This window comes from Parus major, chromosome 1 (genome assembly GCF_001522545.3).
Source record: "Parus major isolate Abel chromosome 1, Parus_major1.1, whole genome shotgun sequence".
In the NCBI taxonomy this organism is placed as follows: Eukaryota; Metazoa; Chordata; class Aves; order Passeriformes; family Paridae; genus Parus; species Parus major.
In genome coordinates this window covers 113,999,471-114,020,547 of record NC_031768.1, presented here as the reverse complement: position 1 = coordinate 114,020,547, position 21,077 = coordinate 113,999,471, and the positions used below count along the sequence as shown (strand labels likewise).

At 42.8% G+C, this 21,077-nt stretch overlaps 1 protein-coding gene across 1 annotated transcript in view; it reads right to left on the bottom strand.

The window, feature by feature from the left end:
* Positions 1-17,655, bottom strand: part of URB1 (URB1 ribosome biogenesis homolog) — a 41,524-nt gene extending 23,869 nt beyond the window's left edge. The window contains exons 1-15 of the mRNA XM_015646872.3: positions 17,254-17,655; positions 16,872-17,011; positions 15,512-15,663; positions 13,849-13,981; positions 12,321-12,417; positions 11,100-11,185; positions 9,844-9,969; positions 9,027-9,157; positions 8,543-8,738; positions 7,951-8,088; positions 7,362-7,535; positions 6,657-6,804; positions 4,210-4,326; positions 1,379-1,491; positions 411-530 (exon numbers count right to left, since the gene is read on the bottom strand). Of these exons, the coding sequence (XP_015502358.2) occupies positions 411-530; positions 1,379-1,491; positions 4,210-4,326; positions 6,657-6,804; positions 7,362-7,535; positions 7,951-8,088; positions 8,543-8,738; positions 9,027-9,157; positions 9,844-9,969; positions 11,100-11,185; positions 12,321-12,417; positions 13,849-13,981; positions 15,512-15,663; positions 16,872-17,011; positions 17,254-17,578 (2,196 nt within the window). The 5' untranslated portion in view covers positions 17,579-17,655. The remainder of the gene's footprint in view (positions 1-410; positions 531-1,378; positions 1,492-4,209; positions 4,327-6,656; positions 6,805-7,361; positions 7,536-7,950; positions 8,089-8,542; positions 8,739-9,026; positions 9,158-9,843; positions 9,970-11,099; positions 11,186-12,320; positions 12,418-13,848; positions 13,982-15,511; positions 15,664-16,871; positions 17,012-17,253) is intronic.
* Positions 17,656-21,077: the final 3,422 nt, after the last annotated feature.

The window sequence follows — 21,077 nt, the reverse complement described above, 5'->3', positions numbered from 1 at the left end:
GGAGTGCTGAAGTACAGATTAAATAAACAATGATAAAAAATAAAAATCAAAAGGAATATCTTCTTGATCAATGTCAAGACCTTTGCAGGCACAAACTACATTGATTTATTACAGTGTCAGAATTAATTCAGCCTTGGGGTGTGTGCAAACATTAAAGACATTTTCCTTACTCTTTCATCAACTGCTGCAGGAAAGTCAGTTCACATCATTTACTGCCATAAAATATTTAGTTAATGGCCAGTTATCTGACAGCAAATTTCAACAACAGTCACAGGAAACAGGAAAGGAGACTCTGTTGACCACACAACCATGCAGTAAAGGCATCTGGTTTAAGAAAAAATTTTACAATCCTGAAATTTCAGACCAGTGGGATATAGTGAATATCCTGATATTTCAATTCAAATGCTTACCTTGATGATTAATTTTTTGGTGGAAATCTTCAGATGAGAATGGGTACTTGTAACAAACATTTTCATCAGTAAATAGAAGACTGATTTTTCACCACGAATCTTCTCTGTCTCAGAGATGTCCTACAAGAAAAATATATTAAAATTTCTCTGCTACCACAACACTGTAAAGGACTATGTTGCACTGAGACTCATATGTAAGGTAAGTATGCTATTTTATAGACCTGCCCAAAAATCCCAAGGCCAGAAACGAATGGGAAGATTTACACTGCTTTGCATTCAATGAGCCAGAATCATTGTACCCACCTGTAAAATGCTTTCCTGGAAAGTGAACACTTTTCCTGGAAAACCAGTAAGAGAAACTCCAACTACTACAAGGACCCAAGACAAAGCCACCTCCCTCATCAATCATATTTTATTCCCCAATCATTCCACATCTATCCCTGCTACCACACCCCACGGGCATCTCTGCTTCTCCTCAAAGCCAGGTCCACTCCTTTCTCCTGACATGACAAGTAAACTCTTGACAGTTCTTATTTTACAAGACTGCAGTAAAAAAGAGAGCTGGGGCCCTGATGGTTTCCACTAATTATGGAGAGCATTCAAAAATGCTGGAATTTTCCTTGGGAAGGGGTGGGACAGCTCCCATCAGTGGCTCATTTCCCTGATTTGCAACTTCAGGCTTTCAAGACAAGTGGAAAACAGCACATTCTTACTTGTGCTCCTCTCCAGAGACACAAAGAGCTACAGGAACCTTCTATGTTCATCAGGGAGGCAAAAAATGTTGTCCTTGTAAAACACCTTTCAGCTCAAAAAAGATTTTTCACTATTGCTGTAAGACTGTAATTCCTGTTTGTTTTACAAAAGGGTCACCTCCTAAAATTCTGGAGTAATGTAAAACTAGGCCATGCCAAATGGAAAGATTTGAGGACAACAGACCAAGGAAACATAAATTTGCATCAGCCTCTTACCTGTATTCTGAACCAGGCAAATTTGTTTGCAGGAAGTTCCAAAGCCACTTTCAGGATATGGTGCTGAAGAAGAGGAGGGACCTCCTCCCGCAGGCCCTTTTCAGTGACTATGCCTGAGGTGTGAAAGCAAGAAACCAACTTCAGTTTGGTCCATCTTCCTGAGATCTCAGGACACTCATGTTTTAGGGTTTAAAACAACTGTGAGACAAGCTGGCAATTCACAGATCTTCGTATCCCCAGACACACTGCAACTAAGGCTGGCCTACCCAGAGGGAGATTCCATCACCTGACTCCAGCAGAAACCATTGGTCACGCATGGGAATATAAAATCTCTTTGATCAGTCTTAGCAACCCTGAAAAGCTGTAATCTACAGGCAGTACAAAGGACGGATAACTCAAAAGCAAAATACAGAATTTAAGTCAACAGGAAATCTTAATGATTACACCACGACAATATTTGCTCCTGACAATGGAACTTCACACTCATGTCTCTCCCTGCATCACTGTTATCACCAGCTCAGGCATAACCTCACTTATTCTGTCACAGGGCATGGAGCTCTGGCAGCGCGACCAAAACTTGAACTTGAGCTGCCCACACCTGACCTGCAGGTAAGTTACACGGAGATTTCAGCTGCAAAAAGCACTGGTGCCCGAGCTTCTTGGAGCCTGTGTAGGATCTTCGTGGTTCACATTAGAGAAAAAACATTACACTTTAAACAGTCAACACCAAGGCAATCCAACAGTAAGACCATATAATAAAACTCCACCACCTATTTAAAGAACATACTGCTACAAGCTAGAAAAACGTGGTGCCTCTGGTGTCCAGGTTTCCATCAGGGTAATCAGAAGGAGCAACAGAATTCTCACACTGACACATCTGAGAAAACAAAGTCTTATGATTCTTTTACACCATCATTATCTCTCTTCAAAATCAATACCCAGACTAATTTCATTACATTTGTTTGAGAATGACACTTTATTTTCCAGCCTGTTTGACTTTATTATTTCATAATGTACCCAACAGACCCACAAAGAGATTTCTGCCTCAAAAAAACATGTCCTGCCTTTTGTCCAGTTTAAAGTAAGCAGGCCAGTGAAAGAAATTAAGGGATAAACAAGGTTTATGTGATCTGGTGAGTCACCAAAAATTGATTAAACGTGCTTAGACAGACGGAGGAAAAACCTCATGCATGAGACAGTTGATTTAGAGAGGGATTTTGTTTAAAGTCCCTTTTTCTCCGACAGGTTAATTAAGGCATTTATGTAAGTCACATCCTTACACATCCCAGGCCCTGCCTAACACACAGATAGCTGCTCGAGCTGGGTGGTCCACAGAGAGCAGTGATGCCAAATCAACCCTTTGCTTTCTCCCTCAGTCTCAGCTGTACATGGCTGTATCGATTGTACAAGGACTACTGGAGGACCTTCCCAAATTTGTCAGGCATGATTTGCCCTTAGTGAAGTCATGTTGGTTGTCACCAACCACCTCTGTATTTTCCATATTCCTTAGCAGAGTTTCTAGGAGAATCTGCTCCGTGATCTTGCCCAGCACAGAAGTGAGACTGACTAGTCTGTAGCTCCTTGGGTCTTCCATTTTCTCCTTTCTAAAAATGAGGGCTGTGTATCCAGTGGGAACTTAACCAGACTGCCACAAATTCCCAAGTACGACGGGTAGTCGATTAACCACTTCCTCTGTCAGTTCCCTCAGGGCCTGTGGACATATCTTATCAGATCCCATGGACCTGAGCACATTCAGGTTCCAAAGCTTGGATTGAACCTGATCCTCTCTGACAGTGGGCTCAGGATCTTCAGTCTCCCAGTCCTGGCATTTGCCTTTCTCAACATGGGAAGCCTGGCTAGAGAACCTGCCATTGAAGGCTGAGACACAGAAATCACTGACAACCTCAGCCTTCCTCATGTCCAGGGTAGTCAGCTTACCTGTTTCCTTCTGGAGAGGGCCCACATCAGCCCTGGGCTTTCATTTGTTGGCAATATACCTATGGAAGCCCTTCCCATTGTCTTTGACATCCCTGGCCAGACTCAGCTCTAACTGAGCCTTAGCATTCCAAACCCTATCCCTAGCTTCCCATACAACTCCCCTACATTCCTCCCTCCCACGCCATCCTAGGCCACCTGTCCTCACTTCTACCTCCTCAAAACATTTTTTTTGTTCCCTGTGATTTTGCTCATCAGCTCCTTATCCATCCATGGAAACCTCCTGGCATTTTTTCCCCAATTTCTTCCTCTTCAGAACTTGCAGCTTGGAGGCAGTGGTCCTTGGATATCAGCCAGCATTCTAAGGCCTCTCGGCCCTCCAGGGCTCTGTCCTATTGGACTCTAACAAGGCCAAATCTCTATTACAAGATCTTTCAGAGGACACTGGCAGACTGGAAGGTGCTGCTCCTCACCCCCACCCCAAACTTTCTGTGAGCTATCCTGTTCAAAAGGATTGCAGCTAGTAAGAGTTTGGAAATAACTTACTGACAGTGGACTGTTGGTAGAGGGCTAGAAGAAACCTCATTAAGAGCTGGAGATAAGCCTTCCTCAGAAAAATTAGAGCTCAAAGCCCACGAAGGCCAAACACTTCCAAGAATATGACACACAGAGAGAAAGACTAGAGTACAGGTGAGTGTGGCAAAGCAGCTATGGAATTTAACAGTGCCAGAGCACTGCAGAATCAGCAACAATAAACGCCAACACAATGGAGAAACTAAAATGGGCTACTTTTAGAAAACAGCTTTTTATCTCCACAGAAAAGTAAACATTCCTGTTTGCTGTGGACTTGGCAGACAGAGAAAACAGAGGAGGCAATACAAATACCCATCACATACCTTTCAGCAGCTTGCTGAAATCGAAGTTGCTCTGTGCTACCAAGTGGGGCACAACCTTCTGATAAAGACATATGACCTGAAGCAGTGCAGCTTTCAGAAGCAGCGTCTCAGCATCATCTGAACCAAAACAAATGGTTTCCATAATTAGTTTCTTCTTCCTTCATAGTAAGAGCGCAGTGTCACACCCTCCACTACCCAGCATGAGAATTAATAACTGTATTTCCAGCAGACTTACTTAGAAAATGACCTGCTATCTTCCCAACAAGATCACCCATAGAATTTCCAATTTCCTTCCCCAGCATGCCTATTTAAATTCTTTAAAACTAAATCCACTTATTCAGTGCTTAGATTGATAGCTGCTGTTTCTAATTCAACTCAGAAGTGCTTACACGTATAAAACACAATCTGCACATCTGAATACTCACTGTAAGATTCCCACCAGTCCCGCTGATGCTTAATTTAAGGCTGAACAACAAGAAAAAGTGAAGGAAACTATATGCTGCTCATTTCTGGGGACACTACTTTTAGCTAGTATCAGGTAGGCTTGGCTGGGGAAGTGCAGGAGACAGTACACTACAGTTTGTTGCAAATTTATTATTTCAGTTAAAAACTTCTTCCCTTCCCTCTCCCCTTTCAAAATCATACTTTCTCAGTGTAAGCTCTTGACAAAAGGTAGACAACAAATACATGTATGAAAGAAACACCAAGAGCACTTAAGACAACTGTTTACTTCCTAGGAAAAGCCATCTCAAATTACAGTTGTAACATGAGGAGGCATAAAGGCTACTACTTGTTATCCAGTCATTAATGAAAGGAAGCAAAGTACACGGGCCAAAACATTTAACACCTGATTTTTTCCTGTTAACTTGGTCTCCCTCAGGGAGTTAGGAAGAACTGGATGAATGCCATGGATGAATTTTGTTTGCCTGAGTCTCAGCTCCCATTAGAAAAGAATTCTCACGTGGCCACAATGCAAATAAAGCTGTAAAAGATGAACTGGGAGCAAGTGACACAGCATTACCACCTCAGAATGCTGAGGAACTACAGATACAGTCCTACAGAAATTAACTGCTCCAGTGGCTTCCAAGCCTTGGACTGTCAGTGCCTACAACATTTTGCTGCCCAAAGGGAGGCAGAGAAGGACATCCACTGAAAAGCCTTTTGCTCTAGCAAGTCTCTCTGTGGAATATGCCCTGTGAAGGGTAAAACTGTTGTGGATTTAACTCTAGCCTACAAGGAAAAATTCACAGGCCGTTGGCCAAGATGCAGACAATTCTGAAACATGAAACATTCCTGCAATGGGACTGAGGAAGCAAGCCCTTCAGGAGGGACACTGGCTTTGAGAGAGGAAAACTGAAGGCTTTCACTCCATTCCTCTCCCCCTCCTTGAATACTCGTAACTCCACTCCTGTGTTACATCAATACAAGCATTTGTGTAGCCACAGTAACTAACTGCTAAAAAAAAAAATGACCTCTTGCTAAAAGAACTTGAACAAAAATCTCTCCAAACATTATTTTTCAGGTGTATCAGTCTCCCTGCCAGTTTTATTTTGTGACTGCGAAACAACTGCTAGCATGGAAATGTCAAGGGCAGGAAGGCTTAGTTCAATAAGACGAACAGCACTGCCCTGTGCCTGAGAAGGAGCAGCCCCATTTACCACTACATCCTGGGGGCCACCCAAGCAGAGAACAGGTTGCCAGGGAAGGATCCAAAGGCCTCAGTGTCCTGGTCCTGGGAGCTGCTCCTTCCCCTCATCTCAGAACTGGGGAGGCCAAACCAGGAGTGTTGTGCTCAGGCCTGGACTCCCCACAACACAGACACACTGGAGAGAGTCCAGCAAAGGCTCACAAAAACGGTGAAGGGACTAGAACATCTCTCCTGTGAGAAATGGCTGGGAGAGCTGGGACTGCTCAGACTGAAGAGAAGGCTTAGGGGCATCTCAGCAATGCGTGCGAACACCTGAAGTGGGAGGGCAAAGAGGATGGGGCCAGGCTCATCCCAGAAGCATCCTTGTGCCAGAAGATGAAACACAGGAACACTCTGAGCCTCAGGAAACACTTTTAGACTATGAGGATGATGAAGCACTCGCACAGGTTGCACAAAGAAATCCTTGGAAATGTTCAAAAGATCTGTGAATATGGACCTGGGTTACCAGCTTTAGACAGAGATATCAGGCAAAACGATTTATAGAGACCCCTTCCAACCTCAATCATTCTGTGATCCTGGGACAGCAAAGTCAAGCTGCCTAACCTAGTAGCAGTGGCAGCCTATATGTTAAACTGTGTTCTCAGGCAATTCCAACAGCCTGAAGAACTGAACAAAGCAAACATGAGTAGTAAATAAACAAGTGAGATGTGGATTCTGCTGAAATTAAGGGTGGGATGAGGGTTTCACAACACCCATTCCCAAAGAGATAAGAAGCTTTAACTTCAGCTGCTTTACCTACCATGCTGCTCAGCAACTTTTGTCTTGGTCACTGCCTTCAGAATGGAGACGTCACCTTCCTTCTTCTCTTCTGGGCCATCGTTGTGCTCTCTCTCTTGCTTCAGAAGGGACTGCCAGACAGCCACTATATTATTCATGTCTGGTAAAACCTAAAAGCAAAAAGGGTAAATTGTAACAGCTCTCCTTTTTAAGACAAAGCTCCTGTGAGAAATACATTCCCAAACACCAAACACGGAGATTTGCTGCTTTTCACAAAGGTTGGAATTGATCTTGTGTGCAATCAAGCACCGTACTTCCACTTCTGCAGAATATAAGTACCGGAAAGAACATTTTATTGAAAAGATTTCCTGTGAAAAATTTGTTTGGTTCCTCTTCCTTATGGTATATTTTTAACTCAAGTGCTCTCCCGTCTAGTAACTGCTGAGTAACCTCTGCTGGCTACATTGACTTGAACCAGGAAGAGAACTTGCTTCCTGCTCTTGGAAGCCATTTGCAGCACACAGCCATTAGTGTTACAAATCTCACCACAGAATTATATTTGCATTCCCACCGAACACAAATGGTTCCTACCTCACCATTTAATCCTCCCCCAGGATACCATCTCCTGGCTCCTGGGCTGCAATCACTTGAGGAGAAAGTACAGAGGAGAGGAGTTGTCTGCTGCCTGCAAAATGCCTCCTGTCAGCCCCCAATAGTTTCTTTCTACCTTGCTGACAGCTTCTCTGTAGAGCTGCACAAACTCCTGCATTGCCGGCAGCGTGTAGATTTGTGACCTTTTCCACGTTTCCTCAGACAAACAGTGCTCAATGTTCCTCAGGGCTCTTCTCAGCACCATGGATACCAGTGACAGGATGCTGTGCTTCACCACTGTGCTGGGCAGCTAAAAGAAGGAGGTGAATTAATGACATTTCACCAATTCCTGTTATGCTTTGCACAGAATCTGTACTCCGAATCTGTGTTAAAATTTGTCAGTGAATTAATTCCTTTCCAGATCTTGGCTAGCAGTAAAGAATCCTTAGGTTTTCAGATTCCCAGCCTAAACCATTAGCGGACAGTGGCAGAACTGGTGCTCGTGAAGGCACCTGGAATCAATATTAGTGGTTTTAATTCATTTTCCAGTGCTTCCCCAAGCCAGAATGATGCTGGGGCAGACAATACAAAACACAAGTAATTAACCAACTTAAGGAATTTCTTGAATGATCACACACTAAAATCAAACAGCACTAACTGCGACAGAAAAGTCACTGAAATTCTGAAGTAATACTAATGCCATGAAATAATAATAATGCTCTTACCTTTAACCCTTGGCTGAACATCATTTTATTGCACACTGCAGGAACTGTTGTTACCATCACCATAGAAAGCAATCTGGGAAGAGGAATGAATTCTGAAGTCTTGAAAGAATTGGAGATCTCTGGTTGAGCCTCATAGATCTGAAAGAGAAGAAAAATTTAACCCCCATTGATACAGTCCCAGAGATGGCTGCTTCTGGGAACCATTTTGCAGGAGGGTTTTGACTTTCCCGAAGTACTGGCAATATTTAATGTCAATTTTCATGCAAAAATGCTACAGAGCATCCTCCAGACTCCTACTCAACTAAATGGACCCTCTGTATGCAACCAGCATCCCTGCTAAAGGCCATCCCCTTTCAAGAGATTCCAGATCCCCCTTGCCCATTTTAAGCTAAACAAAGAGGCAGTGGAACATTCACAAAGGACAAAAGGTTTTTCTAGCTCAGCTTTGATGTTGCTGCATCTCAAAAAATACGTCACTGACTTGATATTTTCCACTGTTTCTTACACCAATTCCTTCTTTCCCAGTTTAGTTTAAATGTTTATAGAGCCTCCTGCTCCAAGTATGGTTTTTTACCATCATCCATACTCTTACCTTCTTGAGTAACTTTATGTTGTCCATCCAAGCAGACTTCACTCTAGGAACAAAGGAATAATGGGTCTCCTTGAAGTATCTAGTCAATAAATCTGGGCATACTTTGAGAATATTCACCACGAGATCAGCAACCATTTCATCTTCTGTTGCAGTTTTTAAACCAAGCAGGAAGTGCAGAAGTACCAAATTTCCTCCCCTGTTGAAGACAAAAAAAAATATTTTAAATAAGAAATCCTTATTTCAATACGTTATATGGAATGTGAACTCTGCAGCTTCTCTAACTGTTAATTGAAAGCAAGACCTCTCACCCTCCTGGCAAAATTTCTGAGTTTATACTCAGAGAAGTAAGAAATTCATTTATCTCCACATTTTCTGCATGACTAACAGTCAACTAATACCACACATTTCAGGGCAGACACAATAACTAGTCTCTTTTGCTTCTAACAAAAAATCCGCAGCCAATTCCAGCCGTCCAGTGACTTACTTGCCGGAAGTTCCAAGACTTGGATCATGGAATGTTATGCCGTGTTTCAGAGAGCAGCAGAGGTCCATTAAGAAACTATGCACAAGCTGTCGTACCATTGCTTTTCCCACCTCTTCAGAACCCTGAGCCACCTATAAAAACCAAAAAGGAGTAAAAAAGTCACGTGAGATCTGGCATCACAGGTATCAACTACACTCTACATTTTATATGGCTCCTCTCAGAGAAATACTGAAAGCAAGTTTGGCTTTTGTTCAGATTAAGAAGAGAAGCTTCAGGACTAGAAGGTCCCTTCCAACCCAAGCCATTCTGTGATTCTATGGTTCCATTAATCTTCTAAATCTGGAACAACTCAAGATGCCTATGGGTGAGAAGACTTGACAACTGTCAAGGCTGGGAAAGCATGAATCACATGATTTACAGGTTCTGCTAGGAATTGTAAGAACTTAAAATTATTCAGAACTGAAATGCATGCTTATGAATGGGCTCAGAGACTTGCACAGCTCCAAGCAGACACCTACGAGAAACAGATCTCCTCCAAAAGGTGTTGACAGTATATCAGGGTCAGAGTGGCAGGGTCATAAGCATCTGGTAGAGGAATAAAAGAGGACAGACAGGAAGGTGAAAAATCTGTAGCCAAAACCCAGTGAGAAGAAGCAGAAATTTGGGGGTTCTTTTAAAATAGGCTCATTAGGTTCCTCTTTCTGATCTCATCAATCTCAGAGCAATTGCGAGGTGTTTCAAAAGCTGTAGGCTGAGAGATGAGGGGGAATAAAGGCAGCATGAGGACTAAGAGTAACAAAGAAATAAATGACCAGACCTTTAAATCCTCAGAGCTGACATCAGTAATCCCATTCCAACAGTACAGCGAAGCGATGCGAAGCAACACGTCCGCAGTGAAAAAACGTACCTTCTGCGTTTTGCTGACATTTTTGTTATGAACCACCTGAAAATGAGAAAAAAGCAAACTCTTCTATCTATTGCAAGTTATCACAAAATCATGGCAAAATAGCAACACGCTTCATTCTTCCAGTACATACAGAGCTGGCTCTCCTCACCAAGGCAGAGGAAACATTCTGCCTGTCCCGCTAACACTTCTCTCACATGCTCCTGCTCCACCCTGACCCTACACCAACCTCTGCAAACCCTGCACATGCTGGACAGGATAGATGTTCATGTTCAACTAAAGAGCGCACATCATGTTTGGAGCATCACAGACTAGAACCATGGGAACCTGGGCATAGACATAGCAAAGCCTACTACAAATCAAGTTTGAATGAAACAGCAGAGGAAGTTTCTCAGAAGTTCTGCTGCGTTTCACTGCTTAGCAGTGTTTCAATTCTCATTTTTCTTGCTAAGGTGGAAGAGTTGTACAGTGTGCAGGGGTCCACCAACAATGTAACAGTTCATGATGTGGGATTCCCACATCGGAAAAGCTTCATTTGAAAAACAAAGTTTTAAGGAGGTTTCTTTTATATTTAAATGGTAGCTTCTTTATTCTTCTTCTTCTTTGTGATATTGCAACAGCAAAATAAAAGAATTAAAGTAGTTTTTTGGCTTTAATTGGCCAGTTGTGAAAAGCCCAAATCCAAGGCAGGCTCTTACGGCTACACTCTAAATTTTACACTATTTTTTCTTCATTCTCTCAACTGTTCATCCAGTAGCTTATGCAACATTGCTACAGTAGTTCAGAACAGGTATTAAAAAGTCATAGACACTGGAGCTAAAATAATTTTTAAAGAAATAAGATACATCTCAGGTGCAGCCGCTCTACAAGCAACAAGTGCATCCCATGGAAGAGGCTCAGAAGGTGACAGAGCACAGGAAAGGCAGCCACCACTGAACAAACTCTCATGACTTTCAGACATTCCTGCTTCCCTTTTTTTTTCAATCCTGAGACAGTAACACAGCCAAGCTACCAACCTCTAACACATATTATCAGTCACAGACACTGCAGCAGCACATTGCCAGCAGCCCTAAGAACTGAACATTGTGTGAGAAATCACCGCAGAACAGTTTCCAGCAGTGAGGAGAATAGAAAACATGAGACAACACAGTTTCAAGGGTGTATCATACCTTAGTTCTCAGTGTGGAAAGTAGAAGACTGACAGTAGAAACTCTGTCTTCCTTGATTTCAGAACGAAGAATATCTGGAATGAAATCTAAGAGAACATTTCAAATGTTAAGTCAAAATGTGAAACCTCTCTTCATCCTAAAATGCTTCAGGGAATTCATACCTATTCCTCTTCCATGTCACATTATTTATCTTGCTGTTATATTCCAGGATGAACCAAAAGACAGCAATCAGAGTTCAGAAGGATGATGTGTCTGTGACTATGGTGATGAGCAAGTGATGCTGCCAGACTCACTCTCATCTTCATTGGCTAATTTGCCAACTTGCTGATTAACACTGCTACAGCATCTGTCATCTTTAAATACATTTTGGGCCCTAAAATGCCATACTAAAATTCAAGCAAATTAAAATTCTTCCAATTGAAGTACATGTAATTGTTCCACTGAGTGATTCTCCAAAGTCTGGAGGTTCCATCTCCAAGCACATGCACCATCTTTTGCCTCACCTGTGCATCCCAAAGTTAGACAACTTCAGTTTATAGAGAACTTGGGGCTCTTACAGGGGAATGACAGCCAGCTGTACTGACTGGACCGAGGTGTGCAATCCCCAGCCTGAAAGAACTGAACAACTGCCAGCAACTACAGGAAATCAGCAGCCCCACGTTAGCAGGAGCAGAAGTAAATAATAACAGCTAGTTCTCAGTCCCCAGCCACAGGAGAAATGACCTGCTGCCAGCTAATGGCTCAAGGACTTCTTTTTAAATAGTATATCTAGATCCCTTCTGAATTCTCTCATAACTTTACCAAGGGTCACAATTCACAGGGCAGAAAGGCAACTGAAGTACACCCTTTTCAAAAGAAAATTAACACAGCATATCCACTGTTACTGTCTTATGAGAATGACTGGAGACCATGAATTTTTTTTATCTTTATTGACTCTATATTCTCAAAGTTTTATATTAGATTTATTTTTTTTTAGTCTGTGTCACCAAAGGCTTTCTACTTTTGCCAGGTTTTAGCAGACAGCATATTGTTCTCAAGCAGAAGAGGCTTATTTACTATATTACCAAAGAAGTTTAAAGCTTTTCAGTTAGTAAGATTAAAATACATATATTTTGCTTCTTATTAGTGCTCTCTACCTGGTTCACATTTTTAATTAGGTCATATTTATTATCACCTATAAATGACTGTGTCTTAAAAACCCAACAAGCAATTATGAAGTACCTTTTAATTCCAGCACCTGTGCCAAGATTGCATTGTCACCCGCAATGAGAAAAGACAGAGCAAACTGAATATAGGCCATGCGGACATCTGTTCTCCCCTGGAAATACAAAAATGTAAATATAAGAGAAAAAAATGTTGTTAGCACACAGATTGTACCCAACTCCAGAATCAATACTGCAACTGCTGATTATCCCTGAAGGTGCCATAAACAGGTAAATGAAGCAACTTCTTTAAACATGTTGCATGCAGCCATAGACATACATTTACATGAAACAAATCCACAGTGTATTCAGCTAAAAAACTTCTTGCATTAAGCAGATCACTTTTACATAGAAAGGAAAATGTACTAGTTCACACACTTTCCAATTCTCAGTGTATGAGACCAGGCCACAAATTTAAAGAAAAAGGAAACATTAACAGCAGTTTCATGCCAAACCCTGCATCACTGAACTTAGACACCTTCCACTATCCCAGGTTGCTCCAAGCCCTATTCAACCTGCCCTTGGATGCTTCCAGGGATGGGGCAATGACAGCTTCTCTGGGCAACCTGTGCTGGACAGCATCTCATCACCATCATGGCTAAGAATCTCCTCCCAATATCTAATGGAAATATACTCTCTTCCAAAAAAACTCACCCCTCATCCTATCATTACATTCCCTGACAGAGTCCCGCCATGATTTACAAATTTTTTTTAAACTGCTGTGCAAAATTAAGCTGCTTGTAAAGAAGCCTGAAAGAAGATTCTGAATAGGCAAAAGATAAGGCAGCAAGGACTCATGAAAAGGTTGAAAGAAAAAATAAGGAGAAACAAACAAGATTTTGCTGTAAGCTTTGGGCCTGGTATTTTTGCATTAAAAACTCACCTCTGATAGTCAGCTGTGACATAATTTTACTGAAAACTGTACAAGAGTAAGACCTTTTACATGCCTGTTTCCTTTTATCTTACACATTTAAGCAACTTGTGGTCAAAAGACTACACCCAAGCATTTAAAATTAAGGGTGGAGGTACTCCACCAGACAACTCCTGCAGTGAGGTCAAAACCCATGGAATCTGACAATTCCGGAACTATAAAAGGTGGTTCCAGGGAAAAAAGGATGTGTTTGGTTTTTTGCCTTCCACTTGATTGCTTTATAAAGAAAAAGTCTGAATTTTCATCTCAGATAACACAAACCCAACACAAATGTACACATTCACTCTGCAAGTAATTTTTAAAATCCAGAAAAAATATGTCAACATTGCAAATGATACTGGATTTATTATACACTTGCATTTGAAATGGCACATAAATATTATTGTTCTAAAGCACCGGTTTGGGTAAATCCTGACTATTTTTAGCAAACATGTGTCTGCAAACATGTGTTAGGCCCAATCAGGGTCTTCAGCCTGACACAGGAAAGAAGGGAGAGTTATGCTCTTGCAGATAAAAACACAGCAAATATTGGCAACAGCTTTGCTCTAAATAGTTAGCTAAAAAATCTGGTGGAGCCATGGCATAGCATTCCATGGCATGCAGCACCTTAATTTACCTGCTTACAGATCTTTTTCAACAATCCAGGCAGGTATTTGTTATTGAAATCAAAATGACTATACACATCCCTTGCTGAATCCGGACCCTGAGCCACCATTGCCGACAACAGCGTAAGGCACCCCCGGCTCATCCTAAAAAACAAAGCAGAGGTAAAGCCGCAGGTTATTTCCAGGATGATGGTTATACAAACCACCAAACCAAGAGATTAAAACTTAAAAGAGAAAACAGAAGGGAAGATAAACAACCAAAATAATTTTTTTAAGCAGTAATAACAGCAGCTGGAAAAGACGGGCGAGGGAAGAAGGAAACACCTTTTTATATTCTTCCCCCAAATTAAGCCATAATGTGAGGCTGGATATTCCCTTTATAAAGTAGTTTAAAAGGGAGAAAGTGCCAAAATTAACAACTTGAAGATGACCTGTCTATGGCAGTGGGGCTGGACTAGACAACCCTTCATTAGGGTTGTAGTTCATTATAGTTCTATGGACTCTTAAATTCATAGAGGTTTGCCATTTATTTCAGTGGGAATATGTCAGGGCCACTGCACACAAGACTGCAGACCTCCACCATCTGATCATAACACCACTACCATGAACAGATTTGTAACCTGTCCATCTTGTTTCTGTCACGAACAATATGTAAAAAGCCATGTGATTCAAGGAGAGATCTCATCTAGACATACAGTAAAGAAAATCCCTCTGCACATCAAAAAGGTTGCACAGAAAATGCAGAGCATCTCCCATCAGGAATCTGCAGCCTATTCTGTGCAGGTTCTAGAAGGATTTCTCCAGAACCTACAATCTTTAAACACTTAATCAGAAGTGCAGATTGTACACAGCTTCAAAATTTGCTTCCAGTACACCTACTTAAGATTCTTTGTCCAGTTAAAATGCCTGCTGCAATAAGATCAACTGCGCAGTGTGGGAAGCACAGTTCTGTCTATGAACTGGGAAAGCAGAGAAAGCTTTTCCAGCTCTGCTCAAAGACAGAAAGATGAGTCATTTGGCTTGGACAAGCCAATTTCAGTCTGTTTCTTTCTCTGCTTTCCTATTCCTCCCAGGTTTGCACTGAAATGTCCCTGGCATTTGCAACTTCTTTCCCCTTTCCACATAAGCATGAAAAATGGTTTGTTCTGGACTAGACAACACAGTTATTCAACAATCTAAAACTACCTCAGATTTAAGAGACTGAACAAAATTACAAAAGAAAAGCCACTCTGAAAGAGAAAAATCCATTATAAACATGGAAACCTGACTCCAAAAAATACAGGGAAATAAAGCACTCAAGAGCAGCTCTTTTTACCATCACAGAAAGACTGCCCAGCCCTGTTCTCCACAGTACATTTTACCCCACAAATCAAGTAGCATTAAAATAACAGGACTCAAGATATCACCCATGCTAGCTCTCACTAGGACAGGCCCAACTGATGAAAACTAAAGCTTCAGGAAAGTATCCTACAGGACTGGATTGTTTGACGTATCAGAGCTTCCACTTTGCAAAGACTTCCACAAGCGTTCTTTTATGACAAGTGGTAAAGGATTATTAAATAAAGGTGGATTATTAGCAATAATATTATTAGCAAGATGAATTTTGCAAGGTCTAGTACAGTCCCTCTAGATCAATTGACAGAGATTCTCCACCACATCACCAAGAAGACTTACCTGTGACTTTCAGAATACAAAGCAGCATAGACCAGTTTCATATAGGAATGAATCAACTTTTTGACAATGTTCATTCCGACAACAGAAAAATGTGAGAGGTCACTGGCTGTCCTCAGTAAAATGGCTTCTAGAGCTTGAAAGATTAACAGCATCTGCAGGATAAAAAAGTATGGTAATATCTGATAGTATCAGGTAAGACTTGAAATTATTAGATGAGCACAGAGTAATAAAAGCTGAGCACCATTAATAAAAAGAGTAACCCCACTCCAAGAGGAAAGCTTCTACACATGAAAGTGATGTTAACTTCTAGATTCTCTCTCAATTAATGCTTCCTCTTTGAAAAGATAACTTCTGAGAGCACGTAGTTTGAAGGAATCAATGCTTCAAGAGACAATTGCTCCTAAGTGGATGGCGAAAAATGAAATATGCTGGAGAAAAACATCGTGGCTCTTCCAGTCTTGCAATTAATTCCTTCCAGAAGAATCCAGAAGCCATACAGCACTGGGCCTGTGCCCATTACAAACAGCACACTCCGTCAGCAATGGGATATTGAGGAAAGACAATCACTGAACACAACACAGGTTGTCATTACACAGATAGAAATGATACTGAAAGGCAAAGAACAGCCAAGTGATGGTTAAAAAGCCACACAATACAATTACTACATTGCAAGCGGATAGCAGTGCTGCACCAGCATTCACAGTGAAGTTATTGAACTCTTTGCTTAATCATCATATTCTGATGAAGATAAATTGTCCAGCTGAAATATGAAAAATGAGGTCAAATTTACCAGTGGCTTCCTAGAAATACTGATGTATCAGGCAGCTATCTAAAAACATTTACTTTCACTAGACTACTTTTTTTTTGCTTTCTTAACTGCTTCTATTGATCCCCCTAGTCTTTTGATAACATTTGAAGAACCTTAACAGCTTGATTTGGACAGGACTATTGGTTGTGTGTGCCCTTAAATCCAGGAACATCTATGAACTGAAAGGAGCGTCTCGCACTTGGTAGGTCCTTCTGCCAGCCACTGATACTTCCAGAAAAAAAACCAAAACAAACTAAAACCATATTAAATTATCAGAGTTATTTACATCACAAAGCACTTATTCATAGAACCACAGAATAACCTTAATTGGAAGGGACCCACAAGGATCGTCCAGTCCAACTCCCGCTCCTGCACGGACACCCAAACAACCCCACTCTGTGGCTGAGAGCGCTGTCCAAACGTTCCTGGAGTTCTGGCAGCCTTCGGGGCTGTGACTGTTCCTTGGCGACCTTTTGTTGGTTCCTCTCCAGGGTGGGATTGCTGGAATTGTAGCAGCCAGTCCCTGAATTACAAACCCCATGTCCAACTTACTTCATTTTCAGGCTTCCTTTCTCCATCGAGAAGTTTGAATATCTCAGCACACTCCATGGAAATTTTCACGTATCCCTCCACAACATCGTACACATGGGGGGATGGCAGCGTTTTGGCGACGGACACGAAAGTATCCAGCCCTGTAAAGCCACAGCGTCAGCCGGGGCACCAGCGCCACGTGTGGGGCCCGCTCCGCTCCGGGCCGCCCGCGAGCGGAACCCTGAGGGGCCGGGCCGTGCCCATGTGCGCCATCCCCACCAGCAGCATCGGTGCCGCCCCCGCGACGTCTGCCGGGCCGGCCGCCGGGGCCGCCTCAGCCCGGGGCCGCCTCAGCCCGGGGCCGCCTCAGCCCCCGCCTTTCCCGCCCTGCAGAGCCCCTCACCCTTGGCGGCGGTCGCGGGGTCCCGCAGCAACGCCTTGAAGCGGACGCCATTGAACTCCTCGTCCCGCGAGCCACAGGCGCGCTTGGCCGCAGGCTCCCCGCTCCGCTCCCCGACCTCGCCATTCCGCTTCCCGGCCATGCCCGACTCGGCCCCACCCCGGAACCGCCGCCGCTCCCGAAGGAAGGGGCGGGTGGAGGGGGACCAGCTCGGGGCCGTCCTGCTCCCGGGAGGTGGGGTACTGCTGCGGCCCCCGGCCCGGCCCAGCGGGAGTGTTTTCCCCGGGAGCAAAAAGAGTGGGCAAAAAGAGTTAAAAGTAGTTACCATGGAGCGGTTTGGAAGGGGCCGTAACGATCATCTCGTTGCACCATCCATTTCCACCCCCTGCCATGGGCAGGGACACCTTCCACTGTCCCAGGTTGCTGCAAGCCCCGTCCAGCCTGGCCTTGGGACATTTCCAGGGATCCAAGAGCAGCCACAGCTGTTCTGAGCGCCCTGTGCCAGGGCCTGCCCACCCTCACAGGGAGGAATTCCTTCCCAATATCCCATCTGCAGCAGTTTCTTATCCATCGCTGCTTGCAAGGTCAAGCAGGTTTTTGTCATCCCAGTTTCCCAGGACTGCAGCCCCCTGCGATCCTAAACCAACACGGTTTAAACTTCGGAGTAGAAGGGGAAAGCACGGAATGCCGGGGAGCAGGGAGAGGAGACAACTTCTCAGGTACTCCTCTCTTTCCGGGAAAGGGAAAGGCTTCGGGATAACCTGGCTGTGGCTTTCCAGTACCTGAACGGGCCCATGGGAAAGACAGAAGGACTATTTACAAGGGAAGGAGTAATACAACAAGGGGGAATGGCTTCCCACTGCCAGAGGGCAGACTTAGATTAATTAAAATCTAAACTCTTGCCTTGCTTTCAGCAAGAGTTATTCCAGGACAAGCACAGTGATAAGGAGGAATGGAAAAAGCCTTGTTCCAATAAACTTGTACATATGGAATGACAACAGTTGAAGCAGTAGTGGAAGATAAGGAGATTATTTCAGTAAGAAAAAAATGAAGGTAAAAGATCTATCCAAATCCAAACTGATTTTTTTTTCATATGTGCAAGTAATAAAGGAAACACTAGTATCTGCACGGGCTTTTTCAAACTCGGTTTGTTGAGTTTTTTTAGCAAAATACTGTAAAAAAAAAAAGTGATCCAGAAGAGGGCAACATTCACAGCCATTCTAAGACTTAGGATGCTTAGGAACAAATGCTTTCATATAGACGGAAGATGCTGCGATGTTTTGAGAACAGAAGGTAGAACAAAATGAAAGAAGGTGAAATTAGAAGACAGAAAAGGATAAAATGAGTACATGAGACTGGGGAAAAAAATTAAATGGGAAAATATTAATTGCTAAACACTAGGTACAAGAGCTTTTTACAAGTAGTTTATAAGAACAAAACTAAAAACATCTGCTAGTGATATGCTCTAAGCTCTGCTAATAATTCCTATATCTAGGAATACTTAAACGTAACTCACTACATTCCAACTATTTTTCTGCTCGTTTAGATGGCAGTTCCATTTGGAACTCACCTCAGTACAGCAAATTCTATGCAAAGATACAGAGTTTTCAGTTCTTCCATAATACATTTTTGGTGGTTCTTCTGGATGATGGGAATCCTTTGTTTCAGCCTTACAGTTTTCTTGAAACTTAAATTTATGTAGGTATCAAAATACATTTGCAATTCCAGAAATTGATAGGCACATAATATGAAAAGTAAATAACATTCTCAAGAGGGACTTGCTTTGCTATTGAAGGGATTAAAAGGAAGGCTAGAGCTAGTAGAACTAGGAAAAATATTTTATTTAACACAGTTTTAAAAGGCTCAAAGTACCCATACTGAGATCTTCAAGGTAAAAGTCCTTGTAACCAGACTTATAAGCCTGATAGCTATCAGCACACCATATTTCATAGATCTAGTATTTTAAAAAGTACTGCAGAATGCCACCGAAAATTATTTTTATTTCAACTTGAAATTCAATTATTTTCTCCCTCACTGCCTGTGTAGCAGTTAGAGGCTTCAAGGAGGCTGGGGAAGAAGACTGCTGGTTTCATTTCCAGCCAGGTCACTTCCATGTTGTGCTGGAATGCACTTTGAAGCCCGTGTCCTTTTCTTTCTCTATTATATCTGACAACTTTCCTCCCCCAAGTCTGTTTTTTGGCAAGCAGCATTTATGGAGGGCCAGTCCATAAATGTCTCAGGCTCAGACAAAATTCATCTGCTCTGTTGTGCTTAGGTGTCCAACAGATGGGACCAGCAAATGAGTCAGGTAGTAGCTTCTGGGCTGCCCAGTTTTTCAGTTATTCAAAATACTCTTCTGTGATTCTTGTCAGATGTACATATCATCATGTCCAAGTTACACACTGCCCCTCTTGCATTTTCAAGTCTGAAAAACAATTCCTGGTCCCTTGCATGAAGCTCAGCTCTTCGCCTTGTTCAAGGAACAGGTCTAGATACAAGACTAATTGAGCTAAGTGACTCTTTCCTGCCTCAGTTACGACCTCTGAAGCCTTTACTGCCCCAGTGTGTAAACAGCCAAGCCCCAGCCCTGCAGTCCTGCCTAACTTGCCTTTACCTCCCAATCCTGAACATTTTCCTGTGCTGTGGGATCCTCACTCATGCAATCCTGAAGACAAAAATCTGGTTTGACAGATGAGGCCATTTCTAATGCAAAAGCTTCACCAAGGTTCCTCTCCTGTCCTTCTCAGCCATCCCCTATCTCCAGCCTTTAGCTGTAGATACTTGCTGTTCTATAGTTAATACTTGCCACCCCTCAAGATTAAGTCTCTTGATAGGCATTTACACCACTCCCTAACCAGGTCCTCGCGATTTTTCCCGAACTCAGCCTGATCTCCAGGCCTTCAACCTCTCCCTACAGATGAGGGACTGTCTCTGAGTAGGACTGCTAACAGACCTGTGCATGAGCCCAAGTTGCTAATCCCAGCCCAAACCTGTCCCTTAAAGCCACTGGTGTTTGGGTACTGGAGCCCCAGTTACAGTAATCCCTGTGGTGGTTTCACTTCAAGGCTGCCCGTGAGTTGTGATCCCCTATCCTACACTACTTTAGTAAGAAATGCATTTGTTTCTTAAAATAAATTTTCCTTTTATGTAGAAATTAACTATAGAAAGCATTCAGAGGGAATGGATTGAATCCAAAATTACGTCTTTAAAACTGTAGTTTTCAATGTTTGCTTTAAGTTTACTCAGTTATTCTACAGAAAAGTTTCCTTCATTTTTTCCCAAAATTTCAAGTGTGACATAGAGCTCTTTGTCAAATCTTCCTGCTTTCCAGCCTTTGGCACCCTAAGTTGTGGCATAACGGAGAGAGGATGGATGCTGCCAAGACATGGGCTATCAGGACCAGTTCCTCAGCACAGCCTTTTGAGAAGGGAACATTCCCAACACTCTCACCTCTGTCCTCACATGTCTGAATGCCCTGTACCCCATACTCCCATAATCCTTGCTCGGATCAGCCCAGTGCTAACTCATACACTTGGAGACACAGTCATTTCAGAGCTTGAATTCCAGAAGTTTGGCATTGAGTAGTCCAGGTGATGTGCAAGGTCAGCGTATGGACCCAGGAGAAGAGTGGGCTAGCAAGGCTGAAGTAAAACCACAATTTTATAAAACCACAACATAACTTAGATGCTGTAAAACAAAATCACATCTCCTCCTCTTCCCCCTCCTCCTCCAATCCCACAGTTATTCCAGCTGGAGTGCAAGGAATGCATTTTAGGAGTGACTGATGGCAATTTACCTTCCTCCCATGAAAATATTAGAGCCTGTCA